This window comes from Trichomycterus rosablanca, chromosome 13, assembly GCF_030014385.1.
Source record: "Trichomycterus rosablanca isolate fTriRos1 chromosome 13, fTriRos1.hap1, whole genome shotgun sequence".
Classification (NCBI taxonomy): Eukaryota; Metazoa; Chordata; class Actinopteri; order Siluriformes; family Trichomycteridae; genus Trichomycterus; species Trichomycterus rosablanca.
Genome location: NC_086000.1, coordinates 24,862,929 through 24,883,722, shown reverse-complemented (window position 1 = coordinate 24,883,722; position 20,794 = coordinate 24,862,929). Strand labels below are relative to the sequence as shown.

The 20,794-nt window shown below is 37.9% G+C and overlaps 1 protein-coding gene across 5 annotated transcripts in view; it reads right to left on the bottom strand.

Moving 5' to 3' along the window:
* Positions 1-202: 202 nt before the first annotated feature.
* Positions 203-20,794, bottom strand: part of fermt2 (FERM domain containing kindlin 2) — a 63,757-nt gene continuing 43,165 nt past the window's right edge. For 2 of the 5 annotated variants that reach the window (XM_063007001.1, XM_063007003.1), the window contains 9 exons: positions 16,290-16,424; positions 15,538-15,587; positions 15,122-15,246; positions 14,863-14,969; positions 14,514-14,732; positions 7,270-7,290; positions 6,589-6,713; positions 3,901-4,042; positions 203-3,813 (listed from right to left, as the gene is read on the bottom strand). In XM_063007001.1, coding sequence (XP_062863071.1) covers positions 3,640-3,813; positions 3,901-4,042; positions 6,589-6,713; positions 7,270-7,290; positions 14,514-14,732; positions 14,863-14,969; positions 15,122-15,246; positions 15,538-15,587; positions 16,290-16,424 — 1,098 coding nt within the window. In that variant the 3' untranslated portion in view covers positions 203-3,639. Of the gene's footprint in view, positions 3,814-3,900; positions 4,043-6,588; positions 6,714-7,269; positions 7,291-10,963; positions 11,083-14,513; positions 14,733-14,862; positions 14,970-15,121; positions 15,247-15,537; positions 15,588-16,289; positions 16,425-20,794 lie in introns of those variants that run through there. The other 3 variants (XM_063007002.1, XM_063007005.1, XM_063007006.1) reach the window with 2 other exon arrangements.

The following is a 20,794-nucleotide window of genomic DNA, read 5'->3' as shown; positions in this document are numbered from 1 at the left end:
TGACTAAGCATGTTTCTAGATGAAGTCTGGGTGTCCACTAACTTGTTTTATCGCGGTGTAGAAGCGACCATAATGGGGCTTTAATTATACGTATTTTAATGCAGATAAACAGCAGCCTCTGCTGGGAAATAGAGAACAAAACAAAACAAGACCTTCAATAAATCATGTCTTGGAAAATAAAACAGGGACATTAACTGCAGACTATTTAAATAAAAATCCTTTTTTATTTTTTAAAATAAATGCATTTATACAGTCAAAAACAGCAGGCCATGCACTGCTGCTTCTAATATCTGAGGCAAAGAAAGAAAAAAACAAACAATACGGGATAAAATGTATGATAAAGGGAGCCTTTATTTTACTTCATTTTATGCCAAGCTGTCTCAACCTCCAGGCAATAATAAATGTTCTTCTTACTTAAAACCCCATTCATATGGGACCACATGATAAGCTTTTCTATAAAAGGCTCAAAAAGTGTCAGCTGCTAACATACTTCATTTGTGTGCTAATTAATAAAACCATAAAAGCAACAAAAATCTCCAAATCTGAACAAACTGTATTTAATTTAAGGCTAAAAAGAAAATGGAAATTACAACAATTTAATATTGTAGTGATGAAACAGGCAGCAGCTAGATCTACATCTGATCCTTCAGACCTGGAGCTTGAGACAAACTTCATCACATCATATATAGATTTATATATACTTTACTTTTAAAAACTCAGTAAGACCTTAACATCGGCTGGCACACATCATACCACACAATGCTTAAAGATGGCTTTTTCCTTCTTTTCTGGAAAAAAATGCACTTCCAAAAAATGACAGAAGAAAGCAGCAATAACAAGACAATACCTGTACAATTCTATAAAACTGGGTCTTTACATTAGTTACAAAAACTAACACTTCATTTAGCATTCCTTCATATTCAGAAAAAAAGACAATGCATGTGCTGCCTTAAACACAGTGACCTATTGCTGGTGCATACTATAAAGGTTTTCAATAATATCATATGGTGTAACAAAGTGTGAAAGATAAAAACAAGCTGCACAGAAAAATCTAACAAATGCAGTCAGGTGCTTCATTTTGCTTAGAGACAGCAGCCCTGCGAGAACATTTATGGACATCCTTACATCCTACAACCCCACTAAAAGGCAAAAGGAACGTTTACAGGCTGCATGCTCAGCTGAGCATAAACAGGCACTAATCTGCATGCCAGACCTGCTTTTGATTAGTGTTGTCTTCAAGACATCGTTTGTAGAGCATAACACACTAAGAAAATGAGCATATAGCTGGAATTATTCCTTCATTATGTTGCCTTTATGATAATGTTTAGGAGCATTCAAACTGTTTGGGAAAAGCCAAGAGGTAATTCATACTGATTAGTGTTGAGCATGGCTACGTTATTTCATGCTGAGCATCCTTACAGGACCCAGAACAGGAGGTCAGAAAAAAGTCTATTAAATAACTACAGCTTATGTGTGTTAAAATCTTTGCTTCACTGGAGAAGTGCTTGTTATCTTCATATCAACAGATCATACTAAAATACAACAAACGATGAGTTTAGAAATCACATTTAGTGTTAAGTTTTTTTTTCAATGTGAGTTGGCATCCAGTCACTTTTGCTGAGTAACGCTTGGTGCCTTGATTTCCTTCATTAAATAAATTCCTTCATCAATGGTAGTGTTCACAAAAGGGAAAAAGAATGGCAACTGATGTTTATGTAACACATTAGGTAAAAAGTTGGCACTGCTCAAAATTGGAACTAATGAAAGACAAAATTACCAAAAACAATTCAGAAAACTATACATAACAAGTAAATGACAAAAAGGTGGCATTATACGTTAAACAAGCTTAAAATTAATGCTGTAAAAACTGCCATGAATATCATTTTTGCAGTCACTGGACCAGCAAAGATAATGTGGGAACATTTCCCTTATGACCCTTTTTTAAAAACTCATTTATCTTTATTTTGATGGCCAAGATGCTGTACTTTTATTTTCTTCCACCTGAACTATGATCTAACTTACATATTGACTAATACTCAAATTGTTTACTTGATCAAAGCAAACTTTGGTTCTCTTATTTATCTGTAATTAGCATATTGGTGGGCAAAACACCCTGGACAAAGTACCAATTTACTCACAAAGTCCAAATTAAAGGCAAGTTTTAAGGTGTTACGAGGTAACCAGAGTAGAGAGCGGGGAGAGATCAGGGAAGAGCGAGAAGAATGTGCCAAACTCTTCAAAGACAGTCACCAAAGGCAAGGCTTGAACTTTGCTGGACATGATGTATTACAACAGCAAAGAAAAATTATGTCCAACCATGTGTCTGTATGTGTGCGAGTGTGTGTGCATGCAACAGTTTTAAAAAAGGCTTCACAATAGCGACCGTGGATGGTTTTACAGGCAAACTTTAACATTTGCATATTTTTTTAACATTGGAAAAGGCAGCTTAAAGACCTACACCAAACAAATTTGCATTATTTGTCCGTGAAACATCAATGCCAAAAAAAACAAAGAAATGAGAACCAATGACACCACAGTTCTGTATCAAGTAAGTTATGGACTCACCTAGATTACCTGCACTGCCTTATAATTCATAAATTAGGGCTTCTTATATTACTACACAGATCCTTGGATGTTACCGACACAGTGATGTTACTGGTTCTCTCCTGCTTTTCTTGCAAATGATCTATAAGGAAGCATAACAGATTTGGTATTTGTAAAATATTTGGTTTCCTTTTTGTATCCAATTACCCATTTATATTACTCCTCATTGCTGCCAACCTGTACTCTGACCAAGGAGGCTATACCTGACAGTGTGCAGTAGCCAACTGCCTCTTTTCACCTGTAGAGAGCAGGTTCACACAAGGTTCAGTAACATGTATGAAGAGTCAGCCAGCAGAGGAAGCAATTTCAGCAGCAATGAGGAACCCCTTCGGCCTCCCATCACCAAGACTAGCCAATCACATCTGTGTAGGCACTGGTCGGCCAAGAATCAAACTCGAGAGCTCAAATGGTGATGAGCTAGCAGGTCAGACTGCTGTGCCAATTGAGCGTGCTTAAACACTCTTCTCTAATAGTCAAAAGAAATGGGATTGCTTCACTTCAAAACAAAAAGCTGTCCATATCACCATATTCCTCCTTGTACTAAAGAAGCTTTTACTGGGCTGCATGATAAAAAAATGGTTATTAAAAAGTCTATAAAACCATCACACAGACAGCTATTAAATTGTTAGTGAAAAATGTTTCATAATCATTGGTTTTATGGAATTGAAGTTACAGTGCCTGCATCATCCACAGTAACTGGTTATATGATGCAGACCATCACTGCAGTGACTACACACACCGAGCACTCTAAACAACAAGAAGCCACAGTCTCTGTAAAAGTAGCTGCTCACTTCATACACTCTTTAAATATTTCTTAACGAAACCTAAAGCCCCTGACAAAGGGAGAACATTCTCACTGTTCTTATTGTCAAGATCATTAGTGATATAAATGCATTTGTAAGCATTACGACAACAAAAAGTGGCAGCTCTCAAGCAATCTGTGTGAACAGACTCTTGGCATGGTTAAAAAAAAACAAGAAAAAAAGAATTGAATTAAAAAAAAAACCCAGTCCCCAACACAACCCCAGCTTTTTCTCAGACCCAGCCACTGGTGAGCTTGTAGAACATCTCCTCATCCAGAGATTCGTTCTGGTCCTTGGCCCTCGTGGACAGGAAAATGTAGCCGCCAATGAACTCGTGCACCACCTTACAGTCCACCTCGGCACAGATGAATGACAAACTGGGCTCATCAGCAAACTCCACTGTTACCTGGAGATGAAAATACCACAGTTCATTAAGAATATAACTAAGAAAGACAAAACTATATAAAGCAGAGTCTGCAAAACAGCACCGCACCATCTTGATCTCCCAGTTGACGTTCCACTGCTTCATGTTACTGAAGCGCCAGGTTTTAATGGCATCTCTGGTGTTGGCGTCTATACGGATCAATCTGTTGTAGGTGATGCCAATCAGCTCCTCTCTCTTACTACCTTGGAACCTGAGGAAGACAAATCAATCATGACAATGGAACCTCTTTAACAATCAGATTTATTGGGCATACTTCAGATGATAGTGATTGGACATACATATTTAAAGTCCAGTTTCTAAAGATTAATAAGTGTGCATTTTTGCCTACAAATACAATATTGCTCTTTTTAATAATTTTATACATACATCATTTTACAAGCCTATTTTCCAGAAAAGTTGCTGCCAAAACACAAATAAGTCAATTGATGTTTTGGTTCACCAACTGGATTATATTTTGTAAATATGAACAAAATTTGAATTTGCTGCCTGGAAAGTACTCCAAAAAGTTGGAACAGAGAAAAAAATTCCACAAGCTACATTCCACAATAAGCAGGTAAACTGGTAACATGTGAGGGAATCGTGATTGAGTATAAACAGAGAATCCAGCTAAAATTCTGGCTCACCACTTTGCGTCAAACTTAAAGAGAGAATTGTCAATGATTTTGAAAAGAATGTGTCTTAATGCAAGATCACAAATAATCTCAGTCCATTTAGGACAAAGCTGGACACCAGTGTTAAATGCACATGACCTTTGATGGCATTGCACATCAATAGAGCCACATAAGCTGGGAGTTATTCATTAAATCACTGTTACTTAACACAGTTCACTGCAGCTTTTAGGAAAATCATCTAAAACGTCAATCTAAAACTATGCAAAGAGAAATGCATACACCATTCCTATGCAATAACGCCAGCCAGTTCTCTGGGCCTGAGCTCATCTCAGATAAACTGAAAAACAATGCAAACATGCTGTGGTCAGATTAGTCCAAGTTTTTAGCTCGTTTGCGAGAGAAATGGACGTATAATTCTCTGTGCCAAAGACAAAAAGGACTATTTAGACTGTTTTTAATAAAAAGCACAATGGGAGTGCATTGGTGCACGTAACATGGGTGTCTGAATATGTGTCAAGTTATCAATGACAGAGGCATATACTGATTGATTTTACAGAGACACATGCTGACATACAGTAGAGGCAATATCCTTGTCTGAAAAGTCGATGGTTATTTTAACAAGACGATGTATGATGAGGAGAATCACACAATGGTGAGCACTGACTGTTTAACAGCTGAAGTGTTGTATTAAGCAAGAATTAGCAAAAATTATTTAACCTTATCACAGTAACTAATTTACAGGGATATTTACTGTCATATTAAATGCAACCTAATAAGAACAATTAATTTGGGAGTAAACTAAGGGAAAATGTGCAACTATTGGCAAGTTTCTATTGTGTAATTTTTAGGGCTGTCGAAGTTAACGCGATAATAACGCATTAACGCGATCTCAATTTAATGCGATAAAAAAAAAAAATAGTGCCGTTAACGCAAATTCTATTTGGCTTGCCACCGTGTTTCATTTGCGGTTTGTTAACATAATGTAACCGAGCGTCGTAGTGATGCACTTGCTTAATAAAGAAATAAATACACGCTATATTTACAAATTGTCGGGAGCAGAACACTTTATTAACTTCTTCTGTTACGGTACCGAATAGCGGACAGCTAGAGTCAAGCACGCTAGCCAAGCATGCTGTTCCATGAACTATGGAAGCCCCAAAGGGTCAAAACACACTCACTTCGTGTAGAAACGTCCATCAAACCATTGTCACAATACAAGCACAGAAAAGTCTGTTACAATAACTACGCCTTATCCCACCTAAAGCACCGCTGATCTACAATGTTTGCTGATGGAGAAATTTTAACCTACAATCTGACATATATACGAAGTCAAGGGTCTCTGCTGGATAGTATTACTGCCTAGTATGTGAGTGAATAAAACTCCCTTACAGTTTTCTCTTGTCCCAGCAGTTTTTAACATAAGTACATTTAGCATAAAATGTGTTCACCATTTTAATTGTAACATTTCACTTAAAAATCCTTGTTTTCTTCTTTTTTTTAAAAATGCGATTAATCGCGATTAACTATATGAAATTCTGAGATTAATCGCGATTCAAATGTTTAATCGTTTGACAGCCCTAGTAATTTTACAATACCTCTACAATCTGCAAAAGTGCAGTTGTTGTTTGAAATTGTATTATGATGCAACTATTTTGTATTACTGTTGCTTGAACATACTGTAATGTTTTTTATACAATGCAGTTTAAAGTATTTAATAAGACATTCATATTCATGACATTTCATGCCCACAATCTGCAACATTAGTCTGATTTTACTTGCTACATTACTGTTAGATAACAACTTCAAATGTTGTGACTACATAGTTTCCATAGCACCTTTTCTGGCAAATGTTCTCAAAAATGACTCTTCCCCAGTAGTTCCAGTCATTTTTACTTGAAAATCTCTGTACAGAAAAGCTGTACAGGGTGTGGAGGTTTGTTTACAACAAATGTATTAATAGTAAAATTTGTATTCTGCCCAGAGTGTCACATTAAGCAGAATGGAAAGTATTATGGGTAATTAACAGGGTGTGTTTGTTTTCCTGATGCACAAACTAACTGAAGAAATACAAGAGTCCAGAGACTGATAAAACCTTATAAAGACTTTATAATAAAAATTCACTCACTTGGCCAGGAAGTGAGTGATTCCAAACTCTGGTAGTGACTGCCACGCCTGTATGAAGCGCATCTTGGCCTCAATCAGACTCATCTGGGCCACGTTTTGATGGGCCTCCAGGATACGAGCTGAGATCTAAAAATGTAAACATACAAAAAACACTTTTAACACTGCTGTTCAATTAGCACTTTAATCTACATTAACACCAAGCACACCCACACCCAATAACATTCATAACAAATCTTCATGCTATTAAACAACTGTCACCAAGCAGGAAATAATGAAGCAGAGAGGCTCTCCTCCCCTTTTGACAACTGTGGTGGGGTTGATTTACTCTGAACCGTACTAACAAGCTAATTCAGATCCATGACGAATGAGCCACTGCAGAAAATACAGAAGGGCGGAGAGATGCTGCATCAGTCTGACTGGAACGAACAGTACTTGCCAGGGCTTTATTATTCACAGCAATGACACTATCACCACCACCACCACCACCACCATTTAGTCACTAGATGAGTTTACAAAGGATTAGTGCTAAAAAGACAGGATTAGTTTTAGTGCTCCATCTAAAGAAGTAGACAAAGCACCAAGACATAAACATATAAGTTAGTGAAAGAATATCCAACAACTAAATGAGTTACTCGATTAATACAGACATCAACACAACAACCCAACACACATTTCCACTTACCAGGTCTCTGATATAGCCTGGCTGAGAAAGGCAGGGCAGAAGAAGGGCAAAAGTAGGGGAAAGATATATAAAAGATAAAAAGTAAAGCAATTACAAAAGAAGCAAACAAGCAAGTTCAAAATTCAGACATTAATTAGAGGCTCAAACAATGCAAAACAAAATATTAGCATGTAGCAAGCAAAGCTCATGCAACAGTCTTCAGCTGAATGAACAAAAAGGCAATTATTGTAAAAAGCAGAGCAAAGGACTAAGATTTAGAAACATTGGAAAATAAAACATCAATCAAAAAGAAATGGCATTTTAAAAATAGGGACTGAGGTTATCATAAGCAATACACATTTTTTAAAAGAAAAAAACAATTATATTGTAACAGTGAAGATGCTTTCACAATACAATTATGTGCATTGCAATAAATTAAAAGTGTATCACAGAATCTCTCACAGAGGTGATATAAACTTGCCTAAAGTTTTTTTTTCACAATTTGCACCTTAAAATAACTGCTGCTGTATTGTATGTATTTATGCTGTATAATACTGCAATAATTTCTGCACCTTATGTGACTGCTGCTATATGCCTTCTTTTTTTACTGCCTTAGTTTATTTCTATTTTTTTTATTCCTCTGTATATAAAACGTTATTTTTTTTTATAGTTTAAATGTATGTATCCTTTAAAAAGTTTTTTATACTAAGTGTTTTTATTCTGTTAGTTTAATTTTGTTTTTATGTATAATACTTTGTGATGTTTGGAGGACGAACAAAGTAAGAATTTCATTGTACAGTGTAACTGCCGGTTCTTCTGTGCACATGACAATAAAACTCTTGAATCTTGAGTCTTAAAGAACCAGGGTGGTTTAATCTCTCAGTGTTAATTGATACATGGGCCGATAAACATATATGTAAATGTAGGATATTTACACCACAAATTAACACTGACAAATATATCCCCAACAGATTAATAAATAAAATGCCAAACATGAGGTGTTAATACATTTTATAAATGCAGCCTACGACAGTGTACATTTCTACCACTGGGGGGTGCTGTACAACTGGTAGAATTAATTAGAGTAATTCCAGAGACAAGTAGTACTGTTCCATACCCAGTAAAGCATCTGTTTTTCTGTAAGACTGCAAAACTAATTAGAAAATCAGTATGATACCAGATCCAGGTGTGTAAAATGGAATTGTGGAATTGAATTTATCATTTTTGTATGCAGGATATATCATTTAGAACTTCACCTCATGCTGATGTCAAGAATCCATGTGGCCAATAACGTAAGAGTATTGGATTCCAAGCATGGATTTAAACATGATCTCGGGGTTAGAATGACCACAAACCAAAATGGATTATTGCTGGTCATAGAACTTGATTGTTTCACATACACACGAAATATGTACTTGGAAAAATAATTGGACCCTCTTATATTATACTGTATATGTACACAGATCAACCATAACATTAAAACCACCTTCTTGTTTCTACACTCACTGTCTATTTTATCAGCTCCACTTACCATATAGAAGCACTTTGTAGTTCTACAATTACTGACTGTAGTCCATGTGTTTCTCTGCATACTTTGTTAGCCCCCTTTCATGCTGTTCTTCAATGGTCAGGACTCTCCCAGGACCACTACAGAGCAGGTATTATTTGGGTAGTGGATCATTCTCAGCACTGCAGTGACACTGACATGGTGGTGGTGTGTTAGTGTGTGTTGTGCTGGTATGAGGGGATCAGACACAGCAGCGCTGCTGGAGTTTTTAAACACCTCACTGTCACAGCTGGATTGAGAATTGTCCACCAACCAAAAATATAGCTAACCAACAGCACCCCGTGGGCAGCGTCCTGTGACCACTGATGAAGGTCTAGAAGATGACCAACTCAAACAGCAGCAATAGATGAGCGATCGTCTCTGACCTTACATCTACAAGGTGGACCAACTAGGTAAGAGTGTCTAATGGAGTGGACATTGAGTGGACACAGAATTTAAAAACTCCAGCAGTGCTGCTGTGTCTGATCCACTCATACCAGCACAACACACACTAACACATCCCCATCATGTCAGTGTCACTGCAGTGCTGAGAATGATCCACCACCCAAATAATACACACTCAGTGGTCCTGTGGGAGTCCTGACCATTGAAGAACAGCATGAAAGGGGGCTAACAAAGCACGCAGAGAAACACATGTACTACAGTCAGTAATTGTAGAACTACAAAGTGCTTCTATATGGTAAAAGGAGCTGATAAAATAGACAGGGAGTGTAAAAACAAGGAGGTGGTTTTAAATGTTATGGCGGATCGGTGTATATTTACTGTGAAACGTATTTTTACTTTTTATTTAAAACAACTTGAATGAAACATAATAACTGAAAACACTAGACTGGTAGAACAGTAACACTTAAATACACATAAATGACCCTTATGACATTAAAAAGTGATTAAAAAAAATACAAATTGTGCATTTCCTCCAGTGGGTGCTACAGATGAAATGTTTGGGAGGGGGGTGTTGGGCAAAAGAAAAAAGGAATGTGTTGACAGAATTAAATCCAGCATCCTTGGTACAGCTGCATGGCGCTCTGTTAATCCTAATGTTCATTCACAGACGTGTACTGCCACTTTCCCGCCCGATTTGTCCACCCCCACCCGCTTTGTGCCATGCACAGTCTTGAAAGATCAGATGGCAGACAGCCTTGACGTAGTGACGACAGGGTGGAGAGTAGCTGAGGAGGAAGGGGCACTTCACAAGCCACTGCCCCTCCAAACACTGTAAGCTCTGGACTTCAGCCAGGGCCACTGCCCCCTCACTGACACCACATACCACACCCCCCCCCCCCACAGCACACCCAAATGGCTTCACCATCCACCCTTGACATGCTTCCACCATCTTCCTGTTTTTAAGCTGGAGCTCAAAAACATGGTGTGCTAGTATAAACAATAACATTATTCACTTACAACTGTTCCATTCATAGTTTCCAGAGCTCTGGACGTTCTGTATTCTCATCTAAGTACAGTGATTCCAGTTTTTCCTCTTTATAAGGTATTTCCTGTGCTGCTCATTTATAGCCTTTTCAACAGTCTGCAGTGACACTGGGAGCTTAATGAGCACACAACATTAGGCCTGGATTGCTCACACCCTGCACCCCCTTAGACTCATCATTCAAAGCAGCAACACCTCTAAACTTGCTCACCTCTGCCAGCTAATCATTTACACATTGGGTGCATTCCAGCAGCAGCACAACATTAAACAAAAAAATCCCCTATGTACTGTTGTACAGTTTAATCACTCACACATGCAGCACTCATAATTCTGTACTATCCAACTTATACAGACACTGTCGTAGAATTCACATAAATATTTGTTTATATTTTATTTTCTACTACCCCGAGAGACAACTGAAATAGGCATTAAAAGACAAAAAGCATTAAAAGCAAAAGATTGTAAGATGCATCACACTATTGTTCAATTCAGCAACATTTGCTCCCTTGTCTGATTGGCTGGTTGTTTGATTAAACTGTTTATTTATCTGAGGAAATATGTAGTGTGGGTGAACAGCCAAGCCATTTGGAGGTGCTCTTACCAGTGCGCTCTCAGTGTCAGTCACAAGGCAAGTCAGGAAGGGCATCCGGCGTATTTATTTATTTATTTAGATGTTTTACATGTGTTTAAACAATGGTTATTTTCACAGCAGGAAAGGGTAGGTAATTTATATATCAGTCTAAAGCCCTAGTCAAGCATTGTTTTAGTATGTTGGCATCCGGTGTAAGGACTGTCAGTTTTGTGAGGTATGCAGACCAGAAATGATCCACTTTGGCCACCCCTAACATGGGAACAGTCAAAAGAAAGAAAAAAATGTGCAGGTTATGAAAAAATCCTGTTAAATTTTTCTTCTGTGTTGCACGTTACAGTTTCTTCATTTTAAATGTTTGGTCCTTTATACAGCAAAGGTAAAATAAATTTTATGCCCTAAAAATTCTCTAAGATAACTTAATTCAAACTATGAATAGTTCTTGAACAGAACAGAGAGCATCTTAGAAGCAGAATGGATGGTTTTCAATTGATTGGTTGGTGTCTATAACAGTACATGCTGTCACTATTGCTGGTATTTTCCCTGAGCAAAGCTGGGTGCATCTTCTATATTACATTTTACACTATGTTAAAAATGGCCATATTCGATATATCGAGTATGTCTAGGATACACAGGTTACCTTTTGAGAACATTTAATACAGAGTACAAGCGCTGCACATAATGCTTTCTCTTGCGCATGTGCAGGTGGGCGCGTGCATGCACACACATGTAAACTGAATCACTGAGTAAAGAGTCAGAAATGACTCTTTTCAAACGAATTATTCATTGGAATCGAATCAGGGAGCTGTGCTCTTATCTATGGTAAAGATTCAATTGTTTTGCTCACACAAGAGATTCATTTGTGGTTTATGGCTTAAAAAACAGCTGTATAAACCAATCAGAGCTTCTGAATTCAGATTTTGGGTGGAATTTCAATCTCTCTTTTGATTGGCTGTAAAGGCATAAGTGACAGTATAGTGAACGAATTACCAGTTTCAGCTTTTTTCCTTGTAGAAGGATAAACACAGTTGGAAATAGATTTATATATTCTGGAAATATTCTGGAAACATATAAGGTGGCCTTCAAGAAGAAAAACAAGGTGATTATATATCTAATGGAACACGCAGGTATGCAGCGGTTATGATTTTATGCTGCTGTGTGGTTGATCTGGGTCACGGTGCTGTTCAACGTGTGCTTTCATTTTGCAATGATAGCAAAGCATTATCAAATCTTGAACTTTTTTTTTTAATTATTTTTTTTTTACCCCCTTTTTCTCCCCTTTTAGCGCATCCAATTGTTCAATTAGCATCGTGCTTCCTCTCTGTCTATGCCGAACCCTGCCCTGACGGAGGTGATTGAAGCTAACCCGTATCCCCTCCGAAACACGAGCAGCAGCCAGATGCATCTTTGCCACCCACACATCGACGAGTTTGGCGCCACCTAGCGTTGCATGCGGAGAGACACACCCTAAGGGCACCCCCTCCCATCTCTGTGTAAGCGCCTCCAATCAGCCGGCAGAGAACGCAATCGCATTCTGACAGAGAGAGACCCACATCCGGTTCTTTGTCCCACCCCCCACATGAGCAACCGGCCAATCGTTGCTCATATAGCCACTCAGCTTCGAACCGGTAAAGCAAGGCTGGATTCGATACCACGCTCTTAGAATCCAGCCCTGGTTGCAGCGCGTTTCTTTTTACCGAAGTTTATTATTATTATTTATTTGAAGTAAACTGGACAGCATAGATGTGAGATTCTGCTGGATTGTTTGATATAAATATTGTCAATATGAATACAAATATAGCCTTGTAATAATACAAAATATAAACACTGTAATTCTGTCAGAATTGATCAGAACTACAATGTTTTGTGTTTTTAAGATAACTTGTAAACCAAATAAGCTAAAATACGAGCAGTGGTCTGCCACTGTACTATAAGTTTGCTTTATATCGTATCGTATATCGCCACTTCTCAAAAGCATATCAAGATATGACTTTTTTAGTCATATCGCACAGCCCTACTTCAAATAATGCACAACATAATCTGATAACATTTGAGATCAGTAGACTGTGCTACAGTAGACCCCAAAGCCACAGCTGTAAACAGCGGCAACTATTTTGTATTTAGAGACCTTAATTGTGCTGCAGATTAGTATAATCAGAACTATTTTGGATTAAAGGAACAGCTCATCTTGCCACGCAGCTTTCCAGGTATGTTTAGCATCCAAGTAGCACAATTAAACAGCTTTTGAGATCTTACTGAAAAATGACCAAGCGATTCATGCCGAGCCAGGTTCTGTTTATACAACTGGTAGAGATGTATCTTCAACAACTGGAAGCAGGCAATAAAACCCAACTATGCATGATTCACTCAGCCATTTTTCAGTAGGGTGTCTGTATACTGTAAATCAGTTGTTTAATTCTTCTGTTTTTAACACCGAGGTAGCAGAACCAAACGTAGAAATCTGTTCAGTGTTATTACTGTGCATGTGAACGAACTCACGGTCATGGTCAGTGCATGAAATACTAGTAGTGCAGTCCAAACTAAACAGTACAGAGTTCCAAATTCTCTATATTGTCAGTCACTGGAATATTGAGTGACCACAACAACTGCAGAAGTGCGTGTATTACATGTACAGGACACCCTAATGACCCACAGCATTAATTCCTGTCATCACTGTAGTTTTTACCCAAATATGTCTTTGCTGATTTAGCAGCAGGACAGTTGGTTTAAAAAAAATGCGGCTGAGAGTTATGGTGTAACTGCATTCCTCTAAAGGGCAGTCTGATACCAGACAGCTATTCGAAGTAGATTCTCAGCTTTTTTTTTTTTATTTAGACAAATTTATGATGATAAAGAAGTCTTTTAAATGTGTTGATTGTACATTTTACATATTTTCTCTGATTTATAAAACAGTATTGTTTAGTCAACAAAAAGAATTAGTTTCATGACACTTTAATCTTAAATCTCTCCACTTAGGAAATCAGACTTTACATTTAATGATCTACAGCCTCAATTAACACACTATAAAAACTTTTAATGGATTTTTTCCACTTTCCCTCAATCTAGTCTCTTCCAATTCACCTTTGTGAATCTGCTGCCGCTTGCACAACCCCTGATCTGATCAAGGACAGACGGATCAACACATGGCCTCTCTGACATGTCGATTCTGTGGCTGCTTCTCATCATCTACCAGCTTTGGGTTCCTTCAAAGCCCTTAATTGCATTCAGAGAGCTACGCTAATTGTATTTTGTTAATACACATACATTTAGAATTGAATGCCAGCGGGATATTTCGCTAGCACACCAGCACCGAGAATCTGAACTCCTCAGTTCGAAACTCAGTATTGCCACCAGTCGAATTGGAAAGTGTGGAAAGTGTGTTCTTCATACACAAGGACCCTGATTGGCGGAAGAGACGCCTGTGCAGAATGCAGGGGCGAGAAGAGGAGGGACCTGCTTTCCTGGGAGGCAATCGGGTATCCCTCAGCAGCGGAAGACAAATTGAGTGCAATAAATCAGGAGGAAAATTGGGAGAAAATGCATATAAAAAAAAAAAGAAGAATTGAATGCCTTGGTGAGTTTGCCAAGTGGTTCACAGTGGTTTGCTAGCGCATTAGACAGCTGCACCCCACAATAAGCATTTTCTACAGTAATACTGTAGCCTCATATCTTCTCTCACTTACCTGTTTGCTCTTGTACTTCTTCAGGTACCGTGGTGAGACCAGACACTCTGGGTTGATATCGGTTGTGATTGGCTCAATGATTTGTGGGTCTGGATTCATGTGTTGCATCTTTAAGAAAGACAGGATGTTCTGGACCTCCAGGTTATAGGAGCTATCCGCCATTGTCTTTCCTTTAGAGGCCAGACGGCAAGCAGCCATCCACTGGGCATACTGCTTTTCCTAAACATGAGAAACACAGGAGAAAGTAAAGTCCTGTTCGTTTAAACTATAAAGACACACACACACACACTCATCAAGTTCATTAGTATGGCTGTTAATAGCATGTGTGGAGAAACAGGGTCTTGCTCACAGTTTCACATCGAAGCCAGATCTCATTCATGCCGTCTGCCACTGGAATGAGCAACTTGATATTGAATTTCTGACCAGAAATGTTGACATCTGGGGTCACCTCACAGCCTAAAAAAGTAAAAGAGTGAACTTTAATCAGAAACTGATATGTTTTTAACTCTGTTATTTTATTTTCCACAGCAGTCTTCATATAAAGGTCCAGGGTAAATTCTACAATCAAATATTGTAAAAATGTTGTTCTGTGATATTTTTGCCCTCACCTCTCAGGTTCATTTGATGGGCTGGTATGCCATGGGCCTCCTCACGACTCTTGTAACAGGAGATTGTGATGTCCTTAAATGTGCACCAGTATTGCTTGGGTCCTTTTAGTGTTAGTTTCTTGGGCCTGAAAAGAATGCCATAGATGATCTACACCAGAAAAACGTTTCTAGCACAGCATGAAACATAAATAGTCCAAAGTATTGCCTCCAGGAAAAACAAATGTAAAATGCAACAGACTACAAGGGCGCAAGCATATTTTTCTTTCTTTTTTTTCTTTTATTTATTTGCTCCTTAAGACTATTGAACTTCTGCTCTTTAAAGAGTTTACTATACACACAAAGTGTTTAAAAATATTCAGGCTCATAAATAATAAAAAAACAAACAAAAAGTAGACAATAACTGCTATTAAACTTACTTGAAAACTCTCACAAAGTCAGCCAGTTCAGGGATGGATGTAATGTCACCCTGTAAATAAAGATAGACATTCCAGGAATGAGTTTATTGATCTAATAAGTTTATCAGAGTTTACACTAGTTAGCTGGTCTTTGTACAGCAATCTGTAATGAAGCTTTCCAGTAGATATTAGCAAATCTAACTTATGCTAGCCCACCAACACAGGGATACAGAGTTTAAATTCCCAGCAGTGCAATTGGCCAGTATATACATATGTCCAGTGGGGGATGGATATGTGTATCCTAAGAGACACAGTCAGAATACAGTCAGGCTCCATCCTGAATCATTTTAAATCTCACTAACGTGCACACTCGCACTGAGTATAGCAAAATCCACCAGCCATTCTTAAAGTGACAGTTATCAATTAACATGTTAAAGCTTAATATTACCAAATGTGGACTATTTAAATGCAAACATACCCACATAAGGATATAACAAACATAAAAACTTAAATGATTAAATTATCTAGGGGCATTTTGGCACCTACAGGGTGTTCCTGCATTGCACAATGTGATTCTGGGGAACCTGGACCCACTATGACACTGACCAGCGTAATAATAAGTAACAGCACAGGGACACCAGTGTCCTACACAATGGCTGAAAACACTGATACTCTAATGAAGTGCTTTTATGAATAGCAAACTGGAATCAATCAGATAACCAGACTACTGATGTGAATGCAAACATCTTAGTCAGTAAACGTGTGAAAGTTACCAGTGTGTTGGAGGTCTTTCCTCCCTCCAGGGTGATTTCCAGATCTGACAGTGCAGCATCCACCTCATCCACCTCCTTTTCACTGTTATTCATATGATTGTCTGAAGACATGATGGACAGCTTGTTGATATGATACTGCAAATAAAGAGTAATACTAAGTGAGCAAAATCAGTGTGCGATCACATTATAAAGAAAAACTGAATTTGTCCCAAAATGGTTTAAAGTATTAATCTACTGTATGTCAAATAATACATAATATTACTAGTATTTTTAAGAAACTAACAGCCTAGAAAATGTATCAACATTTTTATTCTTATTAACAAAATCTAACAAAAGTGCCACAAACACCCAAATTATAACACCCCAGGTTCCCACGCCAATATATAACAGCAAGCTGGCTAGCTAACTGATCATACACCATATGGCCTAAACTAGACACCCATCGATAAGCTTGTTGGACATCCCATTTTAAAATCATGTGAGTCAATGTGGAGTTTGTGAAAAGGCATTCGCCATTTCTACAAAGTAATGTAATCTTCTCTGGGACGGTACTCATCTCAGGACTAAAAGACTGTTGATACGTGTGCAGTGGTCAGATGTGTCCATGTTTCAGTTTGTTACTGTCAAAAACAGAAGCTGAGTTCTCAGTGTCAAAGACAAAAAGGAATCTGAACCCTGATCAGCAAAAGGTGAAAAAGCCAGCATCTTTCATGGTATAGGGTGAATGGGTGACTTACATGTGTGTGAAGGTACCCATTGATGCTGAGTATATTAGTATTTAAAAAAAAAAACATATGCTGCCATAAAACTAAAGTCTTTTCCCAGAGGGTCCAGGGTAATTTCAGCGAGTCAATGCCAGGCCTCATTCGGCATGCATTACAACAGAGTGGCTTCTTGGACACACAGAGAGAGTGTGCTTAACTGACCTGGATGCAGTCCAGAACTGTCTCCAATTGAAAATGTATCGCATAACAGTGACCACAGACTGTTTAGCAGCTGAGGTCTTCTATCAAGCATGAACTGGCAAAAATGCAACAATTAGTAAGCTCAGCTCTTAAATAATTAAAGTGTAATTAATAAGAGACTAAAAAGACATTCATATTCACACTTTTTAGTGTGTTGCAGGCATTCTAAGGCATTCAATTCCAAATGTATTTGTATGAACAAAATGCAATTAAATTGGTCAGTGAAAAAAATAAAAACCTTTTATTTGCATTTACAACATGTCCCAGCTTTTATGGAAATAGGGTGTGTATTATGACTTAGTACATAGTATGCTATTGGTTTATGCCTTAAATCATAGCCAAAAGCATTATACTAAATCACACTTGTCACAGAAAATCGAACTTCTCATACATTCCCGTAGTGTCAATGCATTTGCCCGCAGAAGCTGAGCGTCTATTCACTTCAACGGGACTGCATGGAACGGTTTTTTTCACTGCTTCGAAACTCACCGGTCATTGGATAAATGCCACGATTTTGTCCCGCCCCGGACGCTGAGCGTCTCTGGGGGTGAACGGAGCTGTGGGCGGGTCTGGACGCGGAGCTTCTGCAAGATGTTTGGAGGATCAGTCGAAAGGCTGAATCCCGTTTTGATTGACAGCTATTTTGAGATCTACACGTCACTTAATCACTGGGAGCTTCAGTCCCATCGCGGATTTTGCGAGTGAAGTCGAAAGAACTGCCACCCATTTCAGGCCATTTTCTTGAAAAGGAACGGAGGGCAGAATTTATGTATAAATTTTATGATGTAAGCCGACAATGAGCTTCCCCTCTTTGAAAGACCAGCAGCCACCACTGGCTTGCAGTGCACGAAAAATACAATACAGACAATCTTATTCACACAGCTTACTCTCTCTAACACACACATTCATACCAAAACATTGTAAACATCAGCATGTGCAATTCACATTGTGGGTTTAAGAAGGTGCAGTTTTGTGCAATATAAAAACTATAGAAAATAGAAAAATATATATTTATATATATATACATATATCATGTTATACTCACCAATTTATTTAACAATAGCAACCCCTTAAAAAAAATAATAAAATCATAATAACTACAGGTTAATGTAGGAACCATCAGCACCTAGTCAACAGGCAGGTAGATAACTAGCCGTTAATACAAAGCTAAATCCAACATTTTTGACTTCCATGTCATTTTCTAATAATCTAAATCTAAACACATCAACTTTGTAGACAAATCTAATAAAACCCTTTGTTTTTTTACATCTAATATTTAAAAATCTTATATTTGTTTCTATCTTTTTTCCTAATAGATAGTGCTTCAATAATAACTGATCAAAATTTCCACCTCCATTATTTTCCACAATGCGTTCATCTTGCCGATGAGTCAAAAGCTTTCTGGTATAGGGAAAAAAAATCCTAAATACAACTCGTTAAAAAAAGGTATTTCTAAAATGAAACAGCCAATGTTTATATTGCATGTAAGCAGAGAGATAATCTTACAAAACCTGTATTTTCAAACACTGGTTCTCACAATGTCTCACAGGGCCAGTGTTTTGTTACAGCAGTAAGGCTCTAACAATTTTAAATGATCTCAAATCCATCTGGAACATATTTACAGCCATGTGTTTTGGTTACATTTGTATAATTACACATTACACATTAAAACTTAAAATAAAAATCATTACTCTTATTAGGTCTGCTCAGCTCACAGCATTCTCCAAAACATCTGGCTAATTTAATTATACACTGAACTGCATGTTTGCATTTCTTCCACATCTACTTTTAATCACCTACTACTTTTCATACACCTTTCACTCTTCTGTGTGAGATGACAAGATTCCACTAAGCTAGGTCAGTGTTATGACTTCAGATGAAGACACTCAGAGCCTTAATCTACCCAGAGATTCCTCCAGACAGTCTGTAACCCTACCCCAACCTTAATCACTCATCTAGCCAAAACTCAGTGAGCACTGATGTGTAGAGACAGGCAGGTCTAATTTAAACTTTATACAGCCATCAAATGGGAGGCAAGAAATATTACACTCTGGATACAACATGATAAATCCCATGCTGAAAAACTAACACCTCTTCAGCACGACTGCTGGAGATAGATGAGCGTTTGGCTGGGTGGTCCCACAACCCATTCATCGGAAACCTACTCTATATATACATGGGGTAAAGACAGTGTGGCGTCCCCAGGTCACTCAGCTTATATGATGGTCTAAAATAGCAGGCCCCTCCAAGACCAAGGACACTTCCTAAGGGGGTGTTGGGGGTTCATGTCACACCTAAAACCTTAAGGCCTCTTTACACCTTCTGGAAGAAACGTCTTATACAACTCTGATATACAGGATTAGTTCTTTCACAGCTTTTGTATTTATCTGCAGGCTTAATGATTCATTATATTTCAACTTTCTGTTTGAATTAAACTGTTGCAAATATACAGCAACATTAATAAATATTCTCAAATCAAATGTTTTTGTTTTATTGTTTAACAATGTCAAACATGCCATTCCTTCTAAACTTGGACAAGCAAATCTTAAGAAACACGATTTAAAACACTATCAACCCTATTAGTCTTCATTGCAAAAAAATTTACTTTACTGATTTGGTCTACCCCTCAGATCCCATCAGAAAATTTATTGCTGTCTCAGATAGCATCTTTTCTCCCTCTTGAGAAACTAACCTTTGATTTGCATCGGAAAACTTTTTTTTTGGGGGGGGGGGGGTCCTTGTCCTTTCTTGTTTTTCCTTTATATGTTTATACAGTGGTGTTCAAAAAATAGCAGTCCAACACCATTAACCTGATGAATCACTGTTTTTAGTAGAAGTGATATTTCTACATAGCAAATAATTTACTTGAAAGTGTAGTAGAGTAATGAAAACAAAACAAACCCAACAATTAGGACATGCATGCCGCTCATTCTGAGTAATCGAAGCATTGATTGAAAGGGGGTTGTTCAAAATAATAGCAGTGAGGAGTTCAGTTGGTAAAGTCATTTATGCTGCAGAAGAACGGGTGTAAATTTTGTCCCTTATTTAAGGTAGGAGGGTGGCAAATGTTGCACAGGTTGGTCATAGCGCATTTCCTTTTGAAATACTGGGTAAAATGGGTTGTTCCAGACATTGTTCTGATGAACAGCGTACTTTGATTAAAAAGTTGATTGTAGAGGGAAAAAACATACAGAGAAGTGCAGCAAATTATAGCCTGCTCAGCTAAAATTATCTCAAATGCCTTGAAGTGACAACCAAAACCTGAAAGATACGGAAGGAAGCGTGGAACTACTGTTCGAAAGGATCGAAGAATAGCCAAAATGGCAAATACTCAGCCAATGATCACCACCAGAAAGATCAAGGAACATCTGAAGTTACCAGTGAGTACAGAAGATGATTAAATGAAGCCAATTTACCAGCAAGAACTCCTGCAAAGTCCCGTTGTTAAGAAAAAGACATCCTGAATGGGTTCAAATTTGCTCAAGAGAAATGGCTCAACATTTTGTGCACTGGTGAAAGCAAAATTGTTCTATTTCGGTC